This window comes from Setaria viridis, chromosome 6 (assembly GCF_005286985.2).
Source record: "Setaria viridis chromosome 6, Setaria_viridis_v4.0, whole genome shotgun sequence".
Lineage (NCBI taxonomy): Eukaryota > Viridiplantae > Streptophyta > Magnoliopsida > Poales > Poaceae > Setaria > Setaria viridis.
In genome coordinates this window covers 30,277,410-30,301,953 of record NC_048268.2, presented here as the reverse complement: position 1 = coordinate 30,301,953, position 24,544 = coordinate 30,277,410, and the positions used below count along the sequence as shown (strand labels likewise).

Genomic DNA, 24,544 nt, shown 5'->3' with positions numbered 1-24,544 from the left:
TGCACTAGCTAGTCCTAAGAATGCTATTATTATTTTTCCTAAAAATATATTTTTTATTCAAGACTTGTATTAGTTGTGATTGGAACAGTCAATTATTAACACTTATGAATCAATCAATTATGTGTTCATGATTTTCTAATTGTTGCGAGCAGGCATGATTCAGAGATTGCCATGGGGAGCAATACCGATGCTCCATTGTTGTTGGCTGAGGCTTCTTCACCTATCCCATAAGTTGATTGGAATACCTTAAAGATAGTAGAGACACGGAAGGAAGAATTGAACCAATAAGTGAGGATCAGCTATATGTGATATTGGGCTTGAGGGATGAAGATGAGAGGAGAAAGGTGGCTGAACCAAATGGTCGTACAATGCGTGAGCAGGGAGATGATACTATCGATGGTGTTGCCATTCCTATTAGTGATGCCATAGCAGACGAGGTAGTGATTATATATGATAAGGACCAGCTAAAAATGGATCTTGGCACTATGTACCCATCAATGGATGAATTTAGGTTGGCTGTGAGGCAATTTGCCATTAATGAGGAGTTTCAGCTAGGTACAAAGAAGTCATCAAAGGAAAGGTTTAGAGGGTTCTGCAAGTCTAGTTAAGAATTCTCTTGGAGGATTGTTGGCAAAAGGCAAGCTGATGAAAAAACAATAAAATTGAAATATTATTAAGTAATCAACCGTAATTGTCTTGATTTGTTTGTGTATTACACTCACTATTTTGTCTTGATTTGTCTACAGGTGACACTTTTAGTTGATCAATATGATTGTATTTCAAGCAGTAGGGTGAAGACCATAACACCATCTCTCAGAAGTGGGTAGCTAGCAAAGCTGTGAGTATCATTCGAAATTTACCCAATATTGGAGCTATAGAATTGCGAAAAAAACTGTAGGACGAATATTTTGTCACAATTCCATATGACACAGTTTGGAGGGGGAAAGAAAAAGCTCTCACAGAGATTTATGATAAATGGGAAGAGAGTTTTGAGATGCTATATAGATGGAAGACTGAGGTACTGAAGAGGTCACCTGAAAGTGTTGTAGAGATTGAAGTACTGGAAATAGATGGCAAAGTGTAGTTTCATCGGTTTTTCTGTGCACTTAAACCATGCATTGATGATTTTTTAGAAGGATGTAGGCCATATCTGGGTATAGATTCTACTGCACTAAATGGAAGATGGAATGGTCATTTAGCCTCAGCTACAGCAGTTGATGGTCACAACTGGATGTATCCACTTGCTTATGGGTTCATTGCTTCTGAGACAGAAGATAATTAGACTTGGTTTAGGAATCAGCTTAAGAATGCAATTGGAGATCCTCCACTTCTTGCAGTGTGCATAGATGCTTGCAAAGGCTTAGAGAATGCAGCGAAGGAGGTATTTCCCAATGTTGAATAAAGGGAATACTTTTTCCATCTTATGTAGAATTTTGTGAAAAGGTTCCAAGGTTTTGGCCAGATGTATCCTGCAGCAAGAGCTTATAGGGAAGAAGTGTTCATAGAACATATGAAATTAATTTTTAAAAAAGCAAATGCTATATGGCTTTGGAAAAGAGTACCATAATCTCAAGTGGATGAGGTGTGCCTTCAGTCCAGAAATCATGTGTGACTATGTCACTAACAATGTAGCATAGGTTTTCAATAACTGGATCCGAGACATTAAGGACTTACCTGTTGCTGAACTAGCCGACAAGGTGAGAGAGATGATCATGGGTTTGTGGAGGAAGAGGAGAAGGATTGGAGGAAGACTCCTGGTTGGAAGGATATTACCAGGCATTATGGTTCAACTGAGGGCAAATACTAGAGATTTGGAGCACTTGAAAGTTGTGAAATCTGCTAATTGGAGTGCAGAAGTTTGGGATAATAGCAATAATTGTGAAAGGCATATTGTAAAGTTTAATCAGAAGACATGTACTTGTCTTGAGTGGCAGCACACTGGTAAGCCATGTGAGCATGTTTTGGCTTTTGTAACATCACAAAAGAGAGTAGACCTTAAACAGTTTGTGCATGAGTACTACTTAGTGGACAGATTCAAGGCAGCTTATGGGAGAGAGATTGAGCTAATGACAGGCAAATCACAGTGGCCACAAGTACAACTCCCATTTGTTGTGGGTGCACCACTTGCTAAGAGAAATGTTGGAAGAAAAAAAAATTGAGGATCAAAGGATGTCTCGAGGGTAGCCACAAGAAGAAAGGTGCCAATGATGACAACACTGCTCCCATCAATGCTAAGGGGAAGAAAATAATAAGAGGGCCAATGACTTGCCTTAAGTGTGGTTTAAAGGGTCACTGGCAAGCTAGTTACAAGTATCCACTTAATGGAACCAAGAAAATGCAAGTGTTATTTTTTTATAAAAGCTTAAACTATCTCCTCGAGCCATAAATTATTATTTTTATTTAATTGCAAGAAGAGGAAGCCTAGGAAGAATAATACAAGAGGTAGGCCAGATGAACCTAGCACACCACAAAGGCCAACTAGAGAACAAATACTACATGACAGTCCAGGTATTGTAACTAGAAGGTAATTAGCAATGACACATATATCTGTGTTCATGAATGTACAAATGACAATGAAAAATATTTATCTAACTATGAAGCACTTATATATGCAGCCGTCTTGCCTTCTTGCTGGGTGAGGGCAGCTCTTCACATGCCACCACCACTACTCCACAAAGGATGCCAACTGTAGCTCCACAAAAAAAGATGACTCCCAAGAGACAGTTACAAATCGGATGAACTTCCAAGAGAAATTTTTCTTAGTTTATCTTAAGTTTTCTGAGTTTTGTAAACACACTTTGGTGAGATTGTAGTAGTTCAGTAATGAAAATTCTTTGAGTGGACCATCATACAACAACATTTGATGCTTTCCCTATATCACACAGTTATATGTTCTGTTTCATGATCAGAATAGTACTTCTCCAGAATAAAGTTAAGAGCCTGAACCCATATTCTAGCCAATCAGATTACAAGGGTCAAAAAAACTGGTGAATTAGTTCATTTGGGTTGCGCTGGTGCTTGTTCAGTTAGCATCTTGTTGTCTCCTTCTAATGTCACTGAAGAGCTCCTCCCCATCGTTCAACAGAAATGGGTCCTCGATAGAAAGATCAAATACCCTGTCGAAGGAGCAAACAAGCTTTGCTGCATGCCTCAGAAGTAAAACCGTACAAGCTTCGCTAGCCCACTCTTAATCAAGTAGATGACCAAGTAGAACCTCAATTCTGGGAAAGCATCTGAGCAAACTGGGCAGCAGAGCCGGTGGGTGGCGGCGGCGCGTCGCGAGGCGGGCAGGCGGCGGCACGTCATCAGGAGCCGGGCGGGCGAGCGGCGCACCGAACAGAACAGCACCGATTCAACAATCAGGTACGACCACATATCCAAAGGGCAATTTGGTCATTGTAGCGGTCTATCGAATGGAAAAGAAAAGTAAAATGAATAAATAATGCAAAATGTCAAGAAAATCAAGATGTTCACGACAAGAGTGTCAATTTTACGAAAGCAAAAGTGTTAAATATGCGAAGCCACGTGTTTAGGTTGTCAAAAATACAAATTTCTCCCTGCCCCGAGCTCACCCGCGTTCATCTCGTTGCCTGTAACATTCCGGCTGCTCCCTCTGGGCTCGCTGGGTTCCCGAATCTGACCAGGTTATACTTATTTGGGGTTGGATTCCCTGATAATGGGGTGAGAGGATTGGAAGGTCTGATAGCCGAGTCGCCATTGCTTGAGGCGCTGTGGCTCGATGAGTTGCGGATTCTAGAGGAGGAAGAGGAGGACGATGACGGAGATGAAGAGTATGAGTTTGAGGAATGGGTCATTCAGGCGCCCAACCTTCGGGAGTTGACTATTGATTCAGAATATGACTACGGGTGGCAGATTGAAGAGCTTCCGTTCATTGAGAAAGTGGAGATCCGTTGTGGGATTTCAGGCAGCTTCAGTTCTAACCGGGATTTCGTGAAACTTCTCACGGGATTGGCCCGAGTCAGCAAACTTGAGCTGGTTATGCCGGTAAGTTGGTTTCTGTCTATAATAGCTGACTTATCATTTCATCCGTGATGAGAAATCTACTGACACAGTCTGTTTGATTACTTTAGTGATGTTCACTTAATATCCCAGTGTACTGGCAAGACCTTATTAGCATGCAGTTCAGAGTTCAGACAATGCTCATGTGGGTATAATACTTTGCGAATGTGGTTTGAATGTCTAGCCTATGCTGTTTGAGTCCCATGAGGCACTGCATGACATTTCAACACAAATCAAGGAAATCAAAGACATTTTCGTCATGTAGCCCTGGACTAATGGTTTCCCATCCACCTTTCCACCTCTATTTGGATTAGCCAAATTCACAACTTATTGGTCATGCTACATGCATTATGTAGTTTACAACTAATATTTTTTGTGATTCATCCAGGACTGTAGTCTATAAATAGGGAAAAATCTTGACAGCTAAACCACATCAGAGAAATGGTGGCACATGTTATTGTTCTCTCTGTTCTGCAATTATCTTAATGCTTATTGCAAACTCCATACCATATTATCTCGGTGGATCCCTAAAGTTTCATGAGTGTGCCACTTAAATATCAGAAAATTGTTTGGCATGCATGCTATACAGAATATATATTCTTTTACTTTTTGTCAACTAGATCCTCGCAAGTCATGTTTCCATCACCAAGCTGACAAATGAACCCATGTAGCATACTTATGTGAGTCTCAGGTTGTGCTAAGTAATTATGGAAGATTTAAGACCAAAATCAAACAAGTGATCTCTAGTGCCATTTTATCATGGACCAAGTATTGGCCTAGGAAAATGCAATGTATTGCTATTTAGTTTCTATGTGTTGCGTTATGATGTGTTTCTATGTGCTGCATTCACTACCATAGTTTAATGTTTCATTTATGTTTCAGTTGAGAGAGAGTAATGCTTTGGAGGAGCTGTCATGAACCTTTGTGAACTTAAAGGATTTGTCACTGTGCGCAGACTTCTGCACGTTGCCTAACATCTTATCTACACTATGCTTACTAAAAAATGCTCCAAATCTTGAAAAGTTATTTTTTGAAGTAATGTTGCATATTAGGTAGAACATCAAATTTTTACCTTTTGTGTGTACAAGTTTCAGCGAAATCTGTTTACCATCTTTATTTCATCTTTTTTTGCAGATATGTTGTGACAATATTCAGGAATTTGAAGTGGGTGTTGACCTTCTAAATGCAGAATGGACTGACAGTCTGTTTGCAATCTTAAAAGTGTCACTATGGAACTAGCCACATGCCAGTCGAATCAAATGCACTTTATTCAGTTTGTTCTATCAAAGGCTCGCCTTCAGGACATTCACGTTCATGTATGTGAGTGTCGCCCCCACCTGGGCGGCTCGGGCGGCCAAACCCTAGCTGCCGCCCCCTCCTCCCCACCCGCTTCCCTCCGTCACGCCGCCGCCTGAGCGGGCCTTCGGAAGCCCGTGCGGCTCGCCATGACGGAAGCGGCTATGCCTTCTTCCCACACCTTGGGTGATTCGCGGCAAATGCGGACGTCCCGGCAACTTAAGGTGCTCGCCGGCGAGGGTGGCCTTGCGGCGCTGGCGGGTGGCCACGGATCCGGCGCTACCTCGGTCGGATCCTGTGGCTGCGCACCCGGGGCGAGCGGGCGCAGAGGTGATGGTGGCCATAGTGCGGCTGGCTAAGGTGGCGGCGCTCTGGAGCAGCGAGGGATGCGGCGGCCACGACGGTTCGAGGCTCCTCTCTGTCTGGGGCCTCCATTGCTGGATCCGGATTCCTCGATGGCGGGTCCGTCGCCTGCGGCGGCAGCTGGGACTTCTCCCAGTGTTGGCGTGGTGGCGGCTAGGCGCGGAGGGCGACGGCCGGCACGAGGCGTGTGGCCGCGCGTGGCGGATGCCCGCCGCGGGGCAAGGAGGCCGTGCGCGGCCATGCGGCGGGGGCTATCGCGAGTCAACAGGGCCATCGCAGTTGGTGCGCTGCGTGAGGAGGCATAACGGCGGCATCGAGGCTCGTGGAAGGCTACCGGCACGGACCGCAGAGGCGCGCTGGCAGCAGCGCGGCGACGTGCGAGGCTGCGCGGCGGAGGTGTGGCTAGGAGGAGGCAGCGCGAGGGAGCGAGATGGCAGAGCGATGGCACAAGGAGGCACGGCGGCAGCGCCACCCCCGGGTGGCCTTCCGTGGCTACGGTCCTAGGTTTGCCACGTTGTGAGCGTGCAGATAGGGATGGGATTCTCTGGACGAAAGCTTCTGCCGGCGATCCTGCTGGTGGCGATGGCGACGGCTCCCTAGGGCGTCGTTCTCCCCGTTGGGGGCGTCATCTTGGCGCTCATCTCTGTTGCACAAGGGGTCTCTGGATGAAAACCATGTCCAGATTCTGGACAAGCAATGGCGGTGCCATTAGTGTTGTCACCTCCTTGGAGGCGTCGTCTCTAGAGACCCACCTCAGCCTGTGGCATTGCTGGTGACGTCGTTGGTTATGGGAGGCTGCAGCCGGTGGTGGCAGTTCCGCCACGACGGGCTAGCGGCACGACAAGGCAGCTTAGTGCAGGATGGCAAGCTTGACGGGGGTTGCCGAACTCACGTGGAGGTGATCGCAATTATGGTGGCTGCCAGGGGTTGTTGCATGGGTGTCGATTTGGCTGCTTGCAGCGGACCGTGGCGGTTGGCGTTGCTTCACGGTTGTCAGTGTGGTGTGGGACTACGTCGGAGGACGGCGCTTGCAGCAATGACATCGTGGGATGACTATACTTGCAACGTACTGCGGTGGGTTGCTCAGCCTTGCTGGGCTGCTCCGGTGCGGTACATCGTCGGAAGACGGCGCAAGTGACTTCCTTGGCATGCTGGCATGGCAACGGAGGCTATATACCCGGGTGAAGCAATGAGGCGAAGTCGATCTGCGGTGGTGGTTTGCTTGTTTGATGGAGACCTTAGGAAGTGGGGCAACATTGCTCATCATTCTGATGGCAACATAAGAAACAGATCCGCGACTTGGAGTACTGTGGCGAACATGGCGAGGCCCCCGTGCGCGGTGATTCTTGAGGCGTCGAGTGGAGTCCAACGGCGGGAGTGGCGAGGCCCCCGTGCGTTTGTGTTTTTCGCATTGGCGACTGCGAGGCAGCCTACGAGAGGTCCAGATCTGATGCAGGGGCGGAGCTACAGGGTATGCTGCATATGCTGCAGCATACCTTGTTTTTCCACCAAGGTAATTACTATACATACATATTTTATATAAAGAAAAAAGAAAATGGAAGCGAGAGAGCAGGTTGCAGGACAGCAGAGGAGGCCGACTCGTGCAGACTTGCGATTCCACCGTCAGGCCCACGCGGCCCACACGGATTGCGACCTCCAGCTCCTCACGCAACGGACTCCAGGTCTCCAGCACACGGCAGTTCGGCTTTGTCTCTTCGTGCGGCTTGCGGCGCGGCGTACAGCGTGCCCTACCCGGAATCTACAGACCGCCGACTGCTGAGACGGAGAGACGAGACAGAGACGCCATCACACGACGGCAATACTACTTAGTCGATTGCCAGCCGGAAGCAGGCAGCAGCGAGCCAGCGGCCAGTCCAGGCATCCAGCAGCAGGGCGCAGGCCAATAATCGTTCAAGATCTCGAGAAACACTGGCATCTGGTGAATTATTTGTTCTACGTTCTTTGGCTTTTATAAAAACATCTTTATTCGTGTATGATTTAATTACTAATTGCTTAGCCCTAAATTATAGATTCATCTAGCACGCAACAAGGTGGAGGATTTTACCCTACAGAAAAGTCGATCTAGATTGATCTTTTGTTCTGGACTCGTATCATGTGAGTGATCCATAATCACTTGTGTCAGTTCAATCGTGTACAAGCACAATTTATTTAATTGTTTGGTGTTGTGTTCTTTGTAATATTTAAACAGTTATGAAGAGAGACGGGAACATTGCATCTCTTTTTCAGAAGCATGAAGCAAAGAGGAAGGCAGCAGCAGCTGCTGCTACTTCTAATCGTTCTTCTGATCCGGTTGTACCTGTGGTGGAAGAGCAAACTCGTGAGAGAGTAGTTGAGGAAATTGAAACTCATATCCTAGCGCCACCACCACCGCCCCCACCGCAGCCGTCTTCTGTGCCACCAGTTTATGACATCAATCGCCTTCCACAAGATCCAGGTGAAAGACGTCCCATTCTTAGTTATCCTACTAATGATCAAGATGCAATTCGAAGAGCATATATTACTAAAGGTCCATTCAAGCCTTTTGCACATGATTTTCCGAAAACAAAGATTTCAGGAATAAATCGTCAATTCAATTATTGTTGGATGTACAATCATGAATGGATTGAATATAGTATTAAAAACGATGCTGTATTTTGCTTTATATGCTACTTGTTCAAGAAGGGCACAGGGTCAGAGGCATTTACTGTTGATGGCTGGAATAATTGGAATATAGGAGAGAAGGCACTTCTCAAACATTTGGGTTCCAAGTCACATATCGCAGCTCAAGAGAGATATATTGGCTTTACAAATCCCAAGGTAGCAATTGATTATAATATTCAGAAGTGGAGTGATGAGGATCTTCGACTTTATAAGAAAAGGTTGACTTATTCACTTAGGTGTATCAAGTTTCTTTTGCATCAAGGGTTGGCGTTTCGTGGACACGATGAAAGTAAAGAATCTAGCAACAGAGGGAACTTCATTGAACTTTTGAAATTTCTTGGCGGAAATAGTGAAGAAGTGAATAAGTATGTTTTGGAGAATGCTCCAGGTAACTGTACCTTAACTAGCCCAGACATACAAAAGCAAATTATTCACTGCTATGCCCTAGAAACTAGAAAGAAAATAATTGAAGAACTTGGTGATGAGCCTTATGCAATTTTAGCTGATGAGTCTAGTGATATATCACATAAAGAACAACTAGCTCTTTGCTTGCGTTATGTTGATAAATTGGGAAGGCCATGTGAGCATTTTATTGGAGTTGTTCATGTAGATGATACTACCTCTTTATCACTGAAGAATGCAATTGAAGCTTTACTTTTAAGTCATGGCTTGAGTTTGACTCAAATCCGTGGTCAAGGATATGATGGGGCTAGCAACATGAAAGGAGATATTAAAGGGTTGAAAACATTGATCATGCAAGAATCACCTTCTGCTTATTATATTCATTGTTTTGCTCATCAACTCCAATTGGTTCTTGTTGCTGTTGCTAAAGGAAATACTGATTGTAGCTTCTTTTTTGATCAAGTATCTATCTTGTTGAATATTGTTGGAGTTTCTTGTAAGCGCCATGACATGCTTAGAAATGCAAGGCTTGAGAATGTCAAGAAAGCACTTGACTGTGGTGAAATTGAATCTGGAACTGGATTACATCAAGAGATGGGTTTGCCTAGACCTGGAGATACTCGATGGGGATCTCATTACAAAACCATATGCAGCATCATTACTATGTATGAATCAATCCACGATGTACTGGTTGATCTTAGGGATGATTCGACATATAAGGATGATTGGACCAAAATACATTTTGTGACGGGAGCATTTGAGACCTTTGAGTTTGTTTTCTTTGCACACTTAATGTATATTATTCTTGGATACACAAATGAGTTATCTGAGTGTTTGCAAAGAAGGGAGCAAGACATTCTTAATGCAGTATCACTTGTTAATGTGGCAAAGAAAAGAATGCAAGAATTGAGGTCAAATGGCTGGGATAATTTTCTTGAGAGGGTCACCTCGTTTTGTGATAAACATGGTGTTGATGTTCCTGCTATGGATGGTGATTATGTTCCTTATGGAAAATCAGCAAGGAAATCTCGTGCTCGAAAGCAAACCAATGATGACCACTTTAGAAGAGAAGTATATATTAGCGTCATTGATCAAATAAGTCAAGAACTTGATAATCGGTTTGATGAGATTAACATGGAGTTGATGTCTTGTATGGCAGCCTTCAATCCTTCTAATTCATTTGAGTCTTTTGATGCACAGAAGCTACGCAGACTAGCTAAGTTCTACCCAAAGGACTTCTCAAATAATAATTTGCTCAGACTTGAATTGCAGCTAGATAATTATATTGATGACATCAGGAAGGATGATAGATTCAAAGGTCTAGACAATATTGTTGACCTCTCATTTAAGCTTGTCCAAACAAAGAGGCATAAAGTGTATGATATGGTCTATGAGCTTCTTAAATTGGTATTGCTTCTACCTGTGGCAACAGCAAGTGTTGAAAGGGTGTTTTCTGCAATGGTTTTAGTGAAAACAAAGTTACGAAATAAGATGGGAGATAGTCTTTTGGATGATTGTCTAGTCACTTTTATTGAGCGAGATATTTTCTTTGAAGTTGATGAAGATGATATAATTGAGACATTTATGTCCCTTCGGAAGCGTCGAATAAAAACGTCATTATAGTAACGTTGTAAGTCTCTGGTACTCTATGCATATATTTCAATTATCAGTTTGGCTTTGAAACTATTTATATTGTATTTAATGGATATGGTTTCTACTTTATCCATGAATTTAAACCTTATTACCGAATTGGTAAATGGATTTACCGAATTGTGTATCATTTTTTTGGATGCATACCTTGACCTAAAATCCTAGATTCGCCACTGATCTGATGGTATCACTTTGTCGGGTGAAGTGTGGTGTTGCAGCGGCACCATAGCGTTGGGACCTGCATGGCGGTGGTCTTCTCAGTGCGGGGCGATCTGTTTCTCTCGGTTCCCTGTCGACGCGGGGCAACACCTAGAGGTTTCGGTGACTACTTGAGCATGAGAATGTTGGTGGGTGCCGCGGTAAGGCTTCGGGTTCTACCGTCATTTGTTGAGTGGAGTGGTGTGGCCGCGTTGATGTCCCAATCCAAGCGAGTGATGTGTTGTTGAGTTGTTTTGTGTGTGCTGGCATGGTGCGGCATGTATTGATGACCCAATCTAACATGGCGGTGTTTGTGTTGTTTTTTTCATTTGTTGTTTCATCCAATCTGGACTTCATCTTCTTTTTAATATAATCGGTAGCTCTCCTGCCTGGTTCGTTTCAAAAAAAATAATGTTCATGTACGTGAGGACCTTTCAAGGTCTAATGAAGAACTCATTGTGGAGATAACAAAATATAGAAGAACTTCTCCAGAAGCTAAGGTCTTCTTCAAGCGCATGGAATTTTTTTTTAAGACAAGTAGCTTATGAATTATCTCTTGTCGCATTTTCCTTAGGAAAGTTTTTGAACTTCTTCTACCAGATTGTTAGAATGAACAATTGTTTTCGCATGTTTAATTACCTGAACTAATGTAAGACTTTGGATTGAGGTAATACTCCCTTTTTTTTCAAATTGTAGGTCGTTTTGGCTTTTTTAGATTTATAGATATTATTATGCATCTAGACATACACTACATCTAAGTGCATAGCAAAAATTATGCATTTGGAAAAACTAAAACGACCTACAATTTGGAATGGAGGGACTATGATTTTGTTCTACAATTTGGAAATTGGTGCTACTATTTAGTTTTTTCAATAGAGTACCATGATATCTACTTCCTCACCATCTTAGCACATTGCTCAATCATTTTACTATTCATAATTTTGGGGATTTCCAGCAACCCATGTAATTTTCATATCTTTTTAACTGGCCACTGATTTCATGTAAGAATTATTTTATGCTTCTGAAGTATATATGAAATCCTTTCGAAATTCATTAAAAGTTCGGAAATGGTTCATATACTTGAGTGAGATCTAGAAACTGGCTTGGGACTTTGGGATGATGTTGTATTAGAGACATACTTAAATTATACTAAATTTGACCGTTACATGCACAAAAGAAAGGTACCAGTGTACCATTCGTCAGAGTTTAGCATGCTGCAAGTCTAACAGGGTATGATAAATCTTGTTATTATCTATCAACCCTGTGCAGCACGTGGCAACCAATCAATTGCTACAAGACATGGAAAGTGATGTCCATTTGCTGAGAGACACCCTTCAAAACGTGACATGCTAGAAAACACTCTAGTTGTGTATATTTGTTGGAACACACTGCTTCGACTAAAATAATATTTTTAGATTTAAAAGGAGAGAGAAAGGAGCTGAAATGTCATTTTTGACCTTAACCCCACTTGTCATTTCTTTCTTCCTCCTCCCTCCCCTCTTCTTTATTCTCCCTTCTTCCTCACCGATAGTTTTGTAGATCTACCAGTGCTGCAGCAAGCTTCTACGATGGCAGCAATGGCTGCCATCGAGCTGTGCAGCGCTCATGCCGACCCAGCCGCTCGTCCAGGTCCAAGCCATCAGGCATCAACTCACCACCACTAGCAGCACGGTGGGGAGAGGTGGCGGCGCAGTAGAGCTCCACAGGCAGCGGCAAGAGGCGGGTGGAGGCGGTCAGCGAGGAGCCTTCACAAGGGGAGAGGGTGGCAGGTAAGCGGAGGAATGGATGCGTGAGCTTGAGGGGTGTTGTGGCTGTGAGGAATCAGTTGGAGACCTACCCACGCCGGCGAATCAGATCGGCGAACGGCAGCGACACGGGTATTGACCTGTTGAGATTCGAGTGAGCCATTTTGTTTTGAGAGGAAATCCCCATGAGCTCCACGCGCGAGTCTAGGAATGGCTGCCCGTCGGCGGCTCAGGCGAGACGGATGGTGGCGATTCAGCAGGTCGGCTGGTAGTGCGCTTGGAGCGTGAAGGATGGGAGGGGCACATGCGGCTCCGTCGATCGAGGCATCGCGTGTTGGAGCAAGGGAAGGGAAGGGGGAGGAAGGAAAGAAGAAAGAACTGGCATGTGGGGCTAGGAGCAAAAATAACATTTCTTCACATTTCTCTCTCTTCTTCTATCTAAAACTAGTATTTTAGTCGAGGCAGTGTCTTCCAGCAAATTTGCACAAAATGTGAGTGTTTTTCAGCATAGAGAGCGGTCAACGGTGTCTTGCAGCAAATCAACATCACTTTGCATGTCGTGTACATGTTCTGTAGCAAATTTTGCCTTGAATAATGCATCACGTGTTCCACAATCGAATATTCTGAGGGCTCCTTCGAGCAAAACGCCAAACTAATTTGTTAGAGCCTAATAATTCCACTACCCTGCTAGTGGTTCTTGTTCGAGTCTCTTTCTAACCTCATTTATGTATTCTCTGTGTGGTAGAGGTCGCTGTTGCTTGCATCAAAGACAGATGACATCATAAACTAAAATACTTTAAGAAATTTCCATAATTATTTTTCTGTGTTTTTCTGCGAGGAATTTTTCTGTGTTTTGATATCTGGTGGGATTATCAAATGCTCCCAAACTATGAAAATAATCATGAAACAATAATCCCCTATACCTCTGTAAAATAGGGTATATATGTTGCCAAATATCTCCCAAAATGTCGAACCTAAAATTGAAAGTAAAAAAAAACAAATACATTACGTGTTTATCAAACAGATTTAAATGGTTCGAGGGAATTGAAATTTTTATTTAGAGAGGGTTAAGCATGTAAAGTGAATTGTTCATGATAATAAAATGGATCGTTTGATTTTCTACCAGTATTTTAGAACCGACAAATAATTTGTCCGTCAATGAAAAATAATGAATTATCTTTTTAACGTAGAAAAAACAACTAGTATTTTAGTCGAGACGGTATCTTCTAGTAAATTTGTACAAAATGTGAGTGTCTTCCAGTATAGAGAGCGGTCAATGATGTCTTGCAGCAAATCAACGTCTCTTTGCATGTTTCTGTAGCAATTTTGCATTGAATAATGCATCTCGTGTTCCACAATCGAATATTCTGAGGGCTCCTTCGAGCAAAAGATAAAGCCTAACTAATTTGTTAGAGCCTAATAGTTCCACTACCCTGCTAGTGGTTCTTGTTCGAGTCTCTTTCTAACCTCATTTATGTATTTTCTGCGTGGTAGAAGGTCGCTGTTGCTTGCATCAAAGACAGATGATATCATAAACTAAAATACTTTAAGAAATTTCCATAATTATTTTTCTGTGTTTTTCTGCGAGGAATTTTTCTGTGTTTTGATATCTGGTGGGATTAACAAATGCTCCCAAACTATGAAAATAATCCCCTATACCTCTGTAAAATAGGGTATATATGTTGCAAGATATCTCCCAAATTGTCGAACCTAAAATTGAAAGTAAAAAAACAAATACATTACGTGTTTATTGAACAGATTTAAATGGTTCGAGGGAATTGAATTTTTTATTTAGAGAGGGTTAAGGAGATAAAGTGAATTGTTCATGATAATAAAATGGATCGTTTGATTTTCTACCAGTATTTTAGAACCGACAAATAATTTGGTCATCAATGAAAAATAATGAATTGTCTTTTTACCGTAGAAAAACAACGAATTGTTACTTTTCTAGATAACCTACAGATCAGAAGGTCATTCAGGTTACCAACGCGCCAGAGCATATGCTTCTCTATATGCCTCGATCCAAAGGCCCCCTATATAAATTAGCATCGCGGCAGCCACGAAGCCATCCATTTAGAGCAAAAACATCATACCATGTCGCGTGTCCAGGAGGAGCTCAGCACACAGGACATGCTCCGCGGGTACGTGGAGATCCACCACCTCGGCCTCTGCCACGTCAAGTCCATGGCGTTCTGGTGCGCGATTCAGCTCGGCATCCCTAGCGCCATCCACCGCCGTGGCGGGGCGGCGACACTCTCGGACCTCGTCACCGAGACCGGCGTCGACCCGTCCAAGCTCCCGTATCTCCGGCGGCTCATGCGCGTGCTCACCGTCTCCGGCATCTTCGCCGCGGATCAGCCCGCGTCGCCCGTCGACTACGAGAGCGAGACCATCTACATGCTCACTCCGGCGTCCCGCCTTCTCGCCGACGGCGGGGCCTCGACTACCTCATGCGACATTTCCCCGATGGTGCGCCTCCTGGTGCGCCCCACCACGACGGTCTCCACCTACTTCAACCTTGAAGAGTGGCTCAAAGATGACGGCACCGCGTCGCTCTTCGAGGTGGTGCATGGCATGACCCCATGGATGATGACCAAGAACGATGTCGCGTACAACAAAGTCTTGAACGAAGCATGCGCCGCAGATAGCAATTTCGCCATGGATACCATTCTAAAAGATCCCGGTCTTGCAAGTATCTTCAGTGGGCTCAGCTCACTGGTCGACGTCGGCGGTGGGCACGGCGCAGCCGCGGTGGCCATCGCTAGGGCCTTTCCGCACATCCAGTGCAGCGTGCTGGACCTTGAACAAGTGGTCAGCGAGGCACCTGCTGATGGCACGGTGCAGTTCATCTCTGGTGACATGTTTGAGTCTGTCCCTCCTGCTGATGGTGTCTTACTTAAGGTACTCCTCTTCCTCTTCCTCCTCTTTGCGCTACCTCCCTGTTCTGTTCTGTTACTACTATTATTGCATATACTCTGATTCTCTGAAGACCCAACACGCAAGCATCTACTCCCTTCGTTTCGAATTGTAGGTCCTTCCAACTTTTTTGGAAAGTCAAACTATGTTTGATCAAAATCATAAAGAAGATTATAAAGATTTATGGTACTGAATAGATTACTATGAAAATGTATTTAATGAAAATCTAACGGTACTTATATGGTATCATAAATATTAGTACTTTATTGTATAAGTTTGATCAAACTTGAGATGTTTTGACTTTTCAAGAAAGTTGGAATGACTTGCAATTTGAAACGGAAGGAGTACTACTTACTCATTGCCCCTGTTATGTGAGTATTGTTGTCGATAATGTCTACAACTCTACATGTGTTTCAGTTTGTTTTGCATTGTTGGGACGACAATAGCAGTGTTAAGATACTTCGGCAGTGCAAGAAAGCAATTTCTGCGAGAGACGCTGGAGGAAAAGTGATAATCATGAATATGGTGGTTGGGTATGAGACACCGGACAAAATTGCCAAAGAGGCACAGGTGTTGTGGGATATGTTTATGATGCGACATGTTGGGGTTGAGCGAGAGGAGCACGAATGGAAAAGGATTTTCTTAGAAGCTGGATTCAGTGATTATAAAATTACGCCGACATTGGGTTTTCAATCGATCATCGAGGTTTTCCCATGAAATACCTTCGTGAAAACCTCTCCATACATTTGAAAAGTTAATAAGAAAGATTTGCATGATGTGTTTGGTTGCATATGGTCAAATGTGGAGATATATAATTCGCAAAAATAATGTGGAGATATAAGAATATGAAAGATATAAATATCTTTTATTCTACTTCCATCTAAGCAAGTTGTTTCATCCCAAGTTTGTTCCTTGTAAGCAACCGTATGGAGACATATTTGTATTAAGTCAATAAAATCTACGAGGGCCTCTTGAATAAATCTCTGTGTTCCATTTCATGTGCTTCTACATTTTAGTTGCTGGAGTGCTGTGACGATCTCTTGGTATTGTAGCAGAATATATACGTCCTGGATGTAAATGAGAATGCTCCAAACCTTCAAACACATTTTTCTCATAAAAACCTTGTTTTAAAGTTATTTGCAACATTGTTGTTTTGAACTAATATAAAAAATGATAAACATGCTGTTTAATTTTTTATTACCTGTTTCATAAATTTAAACATTCCAAATATACTATTCGAACTATTCCGTTATATTCTTTTGCATGGAAATAGTCTATTATACTGCTTATTCATATGTAAATTTTAAATGTGCTTTGCAATCTTTTAACTAAGTGTCGAAAACAGTTAGACTATGTGCGAAATGTATATTTATTTCTAAATCTTTTGATTGAGTATTTTCAATTACTAAAGGCACTAAAGAAAAAAGAAAAAGAGTAAGATTGTAACGAATAGAAAAAGGAAAGAAGAAAAAGGAAGGAAAACAGGCCGTGCGGCACGCGCTTCGTTCCACCCATTTTAAGGCCCACGGAAGTTTCCGCCAGATCAAATCGTTCCGACTTCCGATCGGTGAAATGGATGCCTCGCCTCCTCGCCGGAGGCCACGGCCCGAGGCGGGGAGGCGGCGCCAAGCCTCGACTCCCTCCCTGTCCGCGACACCGTGCGCACCTCCGATCCGCACTCTCCCGGGAGACCATCCCTGGCCTCTGCTTCAGCTGGCCTGTCCGCCTGAGGTCCGGCGACTCGCCCCCAGCCGCCATCGGCAGCATCCTCGCGCGGTACGAATGCCCCGTCCGCGAGTTCCTCCAAGGTTTCGTCCTCAGAAGGCGTACGGCCACATGGAAGAGTGGCTCCGCCTTCTCGCCGGCAAGGAAAGGGGTCCGGTCCACCCTCACCCTCTTCTTCGCGAACCACTTGGGCCCTTGTTTCCACACCATTAACCCGGCGATCTTCTCATGTGGCGAGCTTACGGATCTTGAGCTCCGGTGCTGCTATCTCCCTTCCGCGCCCTCGGGGCTTTGCAGGGTTCCTGAACCTGATCTCGCTCAGCCTCTGGCAGGTTGGCCTCCCAGAGCATGGGGAGAAGGATTTGGAGGCGATGATAAGTTCTGCGCCGTCACTCCAGAAGCTGGAGCTAGAGAATGTTTGGATGGACTGTGATGACTTCGATGAGTGGGTTATTCATCAGGCGCCGAATCTTCAGACGTTAACTATTGGGTCAGATAGTGATTATGGGTGGCAGATTGAGGAGTTTTCTACTCTCCAGAGGGTAACGATCAATGTTGATGAATACTCTGTTGGTCGTGATTTCGTCAAGCTGCTCACATGCTTCAAGTCACGCTTCTTGAGTTCCACGGTAAATTGGATTACAAACACTACTTGAATTTATTTTGCACATCATCAGCATTATGTTTAATAGATTTTCTGGAAGTTTTCCTAGCTGACCTATTCTGTGTGATAGTGAGGTTTTACTAACTTGACTAAAAGCAAATAGGGGCTAGGGCTACTAAACATTCGGGATTTTATTGTGCGTACAAGCTAAAGGTAGAACTTTTGTTCCTGATTTGGCTTCTTAGAAAAGCTTTACATCATTTGTATTTTGATGATGATGATTCTTGTTGGTTTATTAGTTAATGTGTCATGAACACTAGCTCAAGGTCTTAAACCCCACCCAAACAATCTTCCAACTAGTATTAGAACTGTGATTTTTAATTATTCTACAATAATCATTATTTTATCACTGCAATGTAATGTCAACAGTGAAATACATACAATGTACTTGGAGGTGGAGGTGCTGCCGCAACAAGCCGTTAAATTGCCTAAGGCACAGGTGCCATAAAAGGCACACCCAAGAAACACCATTTGATATTTACATTGATATTCTATAACTTGCATATTTTCATCTAGACCCTTTTTTCTTCATACAGGAGTAACACCAATATAATATAGCCTTGATCATACTCAGAATCATAGAAGAAGCCTTTTGTAGGGATAATTGTTTTCCAGTTACCATACCATGCAAACATTTCTGTTCTGCTGATATCTCTGCTGATACCTCTTTTGGAATAATTTAGAGGTACTTGGCATTTCTTTGCCTCACCACAACTTGCGCAAGCACCTTGATTACCATGTTTTTTTTTTGTCTTGCAACGTTGCAGCTTTGGAAGCACCGATCGTCTCCATAAAATGAAATAGCATAAAAATTCTGCTCTATCATAATATTGATAATCACCGGCGGTTTGAGGCATGAACTGGCGGTGATAACATTTTAGAAAACTGTGAAAAAATGTATAATGATGGGGAAAATTCCTACGCAAGCGACTACCACATGATCAGCTATTGCAACATCCAACCGCCACAACTTTTAACACATTATATGCGAAGAGTGCATCCTCAGGAATTCGAATTCGTGACCTCATGGGTCCAGCAACTACGCTGTCACTTGTGACTAGCAAAGGGATGCTATTCTTTTATATTAATTTCTCCAAAATTTGAATTAATTTTTTGGATGCCAAAACAATCTCAATAAAAAATGTTGTCAGCGGTGAAGTTTTAGATCTCGTCAAGCACTATAACTTTGATGTTGATCTTTTTTCTATCTAAGGTCATTTGGTAGGCCTGCAAATTTTTATCGAATATTTGAAGATCTAAAAACTTTCAAATGAAAAGGTTATGAACTACAAAATTTTAGATCTTGTTGAGATCTATAATTTTAATAAAATTTATCTTCTAATTTCATATAAAAATTAAAGTTACAAACTTTTTCACACAAATGGTGGTTTTTCATGACAAGGCGGTGAAAACCCACCTATCATCGCCAGCCCATAAATACCGGTGGTGAAAATCGATTCTATTTTCACTGCGGTTTGTGAATGGAATTGGCGATGATATCGATAGTTGTTCCAATGTCCACCATGCTCACGCACATCCGAACCCGCAGTGAAAATGCTCACTGCTGGTTCAGGCTAAACTGGCGGTGATGATCCGTTGGTGAAAATACTTTCTAGTAGTATTATATAATCTCACACTTCACCCTTCGCTTCAGGGAGTACCTCCGTGTGGAGATCTACATGCTTTACCCCACCATCTTCTCCTGCTGTGAGCTTACTCACCTCACACTCCACAACTGCTACCTCCCAGCGGCACCCTCCTCTTTCACCAGGTTTCCAAAATTAACCTGGTTAAGTCTCACCACTGTCGGCTTTCATGAACATGGGGAGAGGGATTTGGAGGCGATGATCCACATGTCTCCGTTTCTTGAGACACTGGAGCTTAGGGATGTTTGGATTCTTGGTGACGAGTTTGATGAATGGGTCATTCAGGTGCCCAATCTCCGCAACTTAACTTTTGTTGCAGATGAGGATTATGAGTTACAGATCGGGGATCTTCCATCTCTGGAAGAAGCAAATATTAGTATTGAAACCTACTACTATGTGGATCGGGATTTCACAATCTTCTCACGTGTTTTGCGCAAGTCAGGGAGCTCGAATTCCATATACTGGTAATGGTTTAGATGCTTCACTCGATTCTTATTCACATTGTATCATACACACATTATGAACATGTATTATGTTTTCATCACAATACTTAGGTGGTTAAGACCTTCAACTATTCTATTCAACTCCAAATTGGCTTATGAGATTGTTGCTAGGCACAATGAAAGTCTAAGGACTAACCTTTGTTGTTATCTGGCCATAAGTAACTAAGCTAGGTTTTACCTCCTTCCATTATGGTATGAGGGTGAGGGCTTTACCTTAGTGAATAATTAGCATAAAAAGCAACCTAACAAATGGAGTAAATGGTACCGGATGTATAAATTAGTGCAGGAATCAATCAACTTGCAATTATATTTTATTGTGCTGACTACTGGTATTAGGTCCATTTGAAAACTTGATTTTCCCCAATGGAGAACACACATAGTATTCCTTAAGATAAAAAAGCCCAAAGTTGTATCGGCAAATTTTATGCCACACCATATATAAAAATATAAAATTGTAATGAGCAAAACTGCTGATAAGAATAGTCATCGAGAAATTCTTAGTCGAATTTGTAGTCCTAAAATGGTAGTCTTTAAGGTAACTTTTAGCTGTATTTTGCAAAGCTTGTTGAGTTCTGTGGCATTTTGTTATAGCCTGTACCAATGATTTGCTAGGGATACATATTTTTTCATTTATAATATAAATTTGGAGTAAATGATGTTGATTTTAAATAAAGATATCTTTTATTGAGTTATTTGTTTCTTGTAGCTTATGGCTATTTTTTGTTCAGGTAGCAGAGGTTAATGTTCTCGAGAGATGTCATGTTCTTTCCGGATATTAAAGAGTTTGATACTCCATCCAAACTTTGCAATGTGTCTAGAATTTTATCTATTTTTTCTTTACTTAGGAGTGCTCCCAACCTCCAACAGCTGAAAACTAAGGTGATATTTTTTGCTACTCTTTTGTCTCTTTCTCAGGTCCAGTTAAAATGGTCTTTGTTATTTTTGGCAGATTATGGACTGTCAAACTCAGAATGATGAAATTGATCTAGATTTTTTTAGTGCACTATGCACCAATAGTCTCTTCACAAAGCTCAAGATTGTTACCATTTCAAATGCTATATTATGGTCAAATGAGATGCATTTTATCGAGTTTATTCTATCCAAAGCAAGGCTCCTTTGTGCCCCTTTTGTTTATCAAGATGATGATGGTGACCCCTCAAAACCTAGTGAAGAGGCAGTTATCCAGCTAACAAAATTTAGAAGAGCGCCTCCAAAAGTTAGGGTTTTAGAACCATCGATGTGAGTGCCCACAATCTGTTATTAGAATTGCCTATTCCTACAGCATTTCAAAACCCATCCTATTGAATTAAGCTATAATATGCATTCTCTTGTGTTACATGAGTTCTCTCATTTCTCACCTGCACTTTTATTTGATATCCTAAATGCATTTTTTCCCACTGTTCAAATTTGAACTAGAATGTAGCTAAGCAAGCATTGAAGTGTTGTTTAGATGATGTGGATAATGGGATTGCTTTGGTCTTTGGAAGTTTATAGGATTTAGTTCAGATTTTGAATTTTCATTGTAGAGATTTGGAACCAAATCCCCAGTATCCAAGAAGGAGCTAGCAATTAATTTGTTGCTAATATGGACGTAACAACTAACAAGCATAGTTAGTACTGCACACATACTGTCTAAAATAAGTATGATTTCTTCAGATTATGTCATTTGATTGATATGGTTTACAGCATAAGCATGGTTTATGCTACAGAGTAGCTTTCAAAAACTTCTCCCCTTTTTGCATAGGCATAAAAATTCTATATATGTACTTCAAAAGTGCAAACTTGATTACTTCTCTTGTCAAATTATGTCTTTGATCAATGAATGATGTCTATCTGGTAAACTACATCATTTGGCTTTTTGCTTGCTATAGTTGGTTTAATGCTTTTGATTAGGATAGTGGGTATAATTTTACTTAATCAAAGTTTGTTGCAAGATCATCTTAGCCAAGACTCTTCTAGCAAATGTGTTCATACTAAAAAATAATTATGGTATATGTAACATGGATCATCATCTTATGGTTAAGTCTCACTTATGTGCCTTTTATGACTATCTACACTCGGTTTTTTATAGTCAGACAAAAAAATCAACTTTTTCTCTTCCTGTATTTCTGAAAATGCTTATAAAATCATGGTCTGATTTCTTTTTGTTGTGCTTTCCTACTGGATAGGACTATTGGAGGCATGAATTCTCCCTTAGACAAATAGCTGACCTGTTGTGATTGCAGATCTGCAGAAACGTTGGAGACGCGAGTACCATGATCTTGCTAGAGGATCAAACTGCTCCAAAATAATTATTTTTTGCACCTAAAACTTATGTGAGACATAAGACATCAAAGTGCATTACTTACGATTGAACTTCTGATGAGATGCCATGATGTTTTGGGGACTTGTATGAATCCAACTATTTACCTGTACTGTATGCAACTATAATCCATATCATCTTGTTTTGAGAATGAAGTTTGAAGCTTGTGGAAGTTGGCATCACTTCTATTCTCGGATCTGTTAAGCTTTGGTTCCTCATTCGAATTCCACCACAACCTGATGGAATCAACTCAAGCTGCGACTACAGTGGTCAATTCTTGCTTTGATTTTTTTTCACATAACCTGTAGTGTGTTGTGCATGCTATAATTTTTTCGTCCAACGCAAATTATGTGGTGCTAGATAATAGCATTGCTTCTGCATAAGGTAAACTACATGTTTGTATTTCATCCTTATTGATTAATGAAAATTGGAACTTGTGCCTTAAAAAAAGAAAAAAGTCCTCTCGACGTCCCTCAACTATTGCCTTAGTCTGGGTTTAGTAACTTATGTGCAAAACCGAGTATTGGCGGTCTCTAACTTTCAAAACTGTTTGTTTTTCGTCCCTCGCTGGTTTCGAGTTTTGCATGATGTGGTAGTGGACTCATATGCTAGGTGGCTTTCTTCTCCCTATATCTCTTCCCCCTCCATTCCTCCTCTTCCTTCTCCCTCTCTCCCTATGACTAGCTCGCTCCCCAAGGCCATCGCTCAAGCAAGCAGCTCGCTGCTGGCCGCGTCTGCGCCATTCGTAGGATACGACCGCACTGTCGCCACGTCCTACCTGGGCCTAGTCATGGCTACGCCATCCTGTCTGCGCTCCCCAGTTGTCGTTTCCCCGACGCCGTCCTGACCTTCTTGCGTCCCTAGGACACCACTAGGGTTGTGCCGCACCCTAGCCTAGCCTGTTTGCTGGATCCGGTCTCGAGCCAGCAACGCGACAGGGGTCTGGCCGTGCCCTGGCCGTGCCTACACCATCCTGGCCGCCTCACGCCCTAAGCCACTACAGGAGCCTGGGCCCACCCTGTGCCGCTCTGGGCCCACCCTGTGCCGCTCGAGAGGGAGAAGGAAGAGGGAGGGAAGAAGAAATCCATCTAGCATGTGGGGCCCACTACCACATGTTTCCTGATATGTGGGGCCCACACCACGCCATGCAAAACCACGGTCAAACCCAGCAAGGGACCCAAAATGAACGGGTTTAGAAGTTGAGGGACTACGAATACCCGATTTTGCACATGAGGGATTAAACCAAGACTACGACAATAGGTGAGGGACGTAGAAAGGTCTTTTTTTTAAAAAAAATCCTGTCCATCCTGAGGTTGAAACAGACCGATATGGGCCTCTGATTGTCAGTTGGGCTTTGTGACAAGAAAGACCTAACTAAAAAAACAATTCGGACCGAACGAACTTTCTCGGTGACGCTAAGCCCACCATCTTTGATGGGCCTTTTTCCGCAGCCGCAACCGCACAAGGGGGCAGTCCTGCATTCGTGCAGTGAGAATCAGCCAGAGCTTCACACTCCTGCGCTTGTCTTCCCAGCAGCGATAAGCTCGTCGCCGCCGGTGTCGGATCCTCCTTGCCCGTGTCTCCGGCGATCCCCGGCCTAGCCTTCGAGGTGTGTTCTGCTGCCTTCTCCCCTTCGACTTGCACGGGCCGCATCATGCCTTGGATTCTGATTGTCTCGGGGACCGGGTTGATTTTGTTTGGGGAGCGGACAGGGATAACCTAGATCCTGTGATCGGGAATGGAGGCCTCGCCGCGTCGCCGGACGCAGTGGTGGGACTAGGGAATAGAAGCTTGGACTCCGTCCCGCCGGAGCTGCTCAACGAGATCCTCTCCCGCCTGCCCCGCCGCGCTCGCCCGCGCCTGGCGCCGCCGCTGGGAGTCCGTCCCCTCCCTCCGCATCAAATGGCGCGCTGGAGCGAACCCCAACGCCGTCAGCGGCATCCTCCGGCGCTACTCCTGCCCCGTCCGCGAGTTCAGCCACTCGCGCATCGGCGCGGCGTCTTTCCGCCACTCCGGCCGCTGGCTCCGCCTCGGCGCCTCCTGGCGCTCAGGGGAGTACAAACCCTCTACCTTGATTTTGAGAGGTCGGATGAGGAGTTGGTCCATACCCTGCACCCATCCATCTTCTCGTGTCGTGGGTTCACGGTTCTGGAACTCCGCGGCTGCGACATCCCACCATGCCCCCAGGCTTCACAGGGTTCCCAAATCTGACAAAGCTGACCCTGTTCCATGTAGGCTTTCCAGATGGTCCGAGGGAGTTGGAAGCGTTGATTTCTGTATCCCCATTGCTTGAAAAACTGTCCCTTCTGTTCTTAGAGGTTCCTTGTAGCAATGACGAGTATCTTCAATGGGCAATTCAGGCTCCCAAACTCCAGTATTTGTTGATTGATGAACTTCGTGACTACGTGTGGCAGACCAATGATCTTCCATCCCTTGAGGAAGCACAAATTCAT

General features: G+C 43.4%; 2 protein-coding genes and 1 pseudogene across 2 annotated transcripts; all 3 read left to right on the top strand.

Annotated features, from left to right (window-relative positions):
* Positions 1 to 7,738: 7,738 nt before the first annotated feature.
* On the top strand, positions 7,739 to 10,491 carry LOC140223110 (uncharacterized). The gene has a single exon (XM_072294575.1). It carries the CDS (start codon positions 7,891 to 7,893, stop codon positions 10,363 to 10,365), a length of 2,475 nt encoding a protein of 824 aa, XP_072150676.1. The 5' UTR covers positions 7,739 to 7,890; the 3' UTR covers positions 10,366 to 10,491.
* A 3,899-nt stretch (positions 10,492 to 14,390) lies between these two features.
* Positions 14,391 to 16,231, top strand: LOC117859852 (acetylserotonin O-methyltransferase 3). The gene is made up of 2 exons (XM_034743032.2): positions 14,391 to 15,236; positions 15,669 to 16,231. The coding sequence occupies exons 1-2, from the start codon at positions 14,430 to 14,432 to the stop codon at positions 15,966 to 15,968; spliced, it is 1,107 nt and encodes a 368-aa protein (XP_034598923.1). The 5' UTR covers positions 14,391 to 14,429; the 3' UTR covers positions 15,969 to 16,231.
* A 596-nt stretch (positions 16,232 to 16,827) lies between these two features.
* Positions 16,828 to 21,117, top strand: LOC117859853 (uncharacterized; annotated as a pseudogene).
* The last annotated feature ends 3,427 nt before the right edge of the window (positions 21,118 to 24,544 follow it).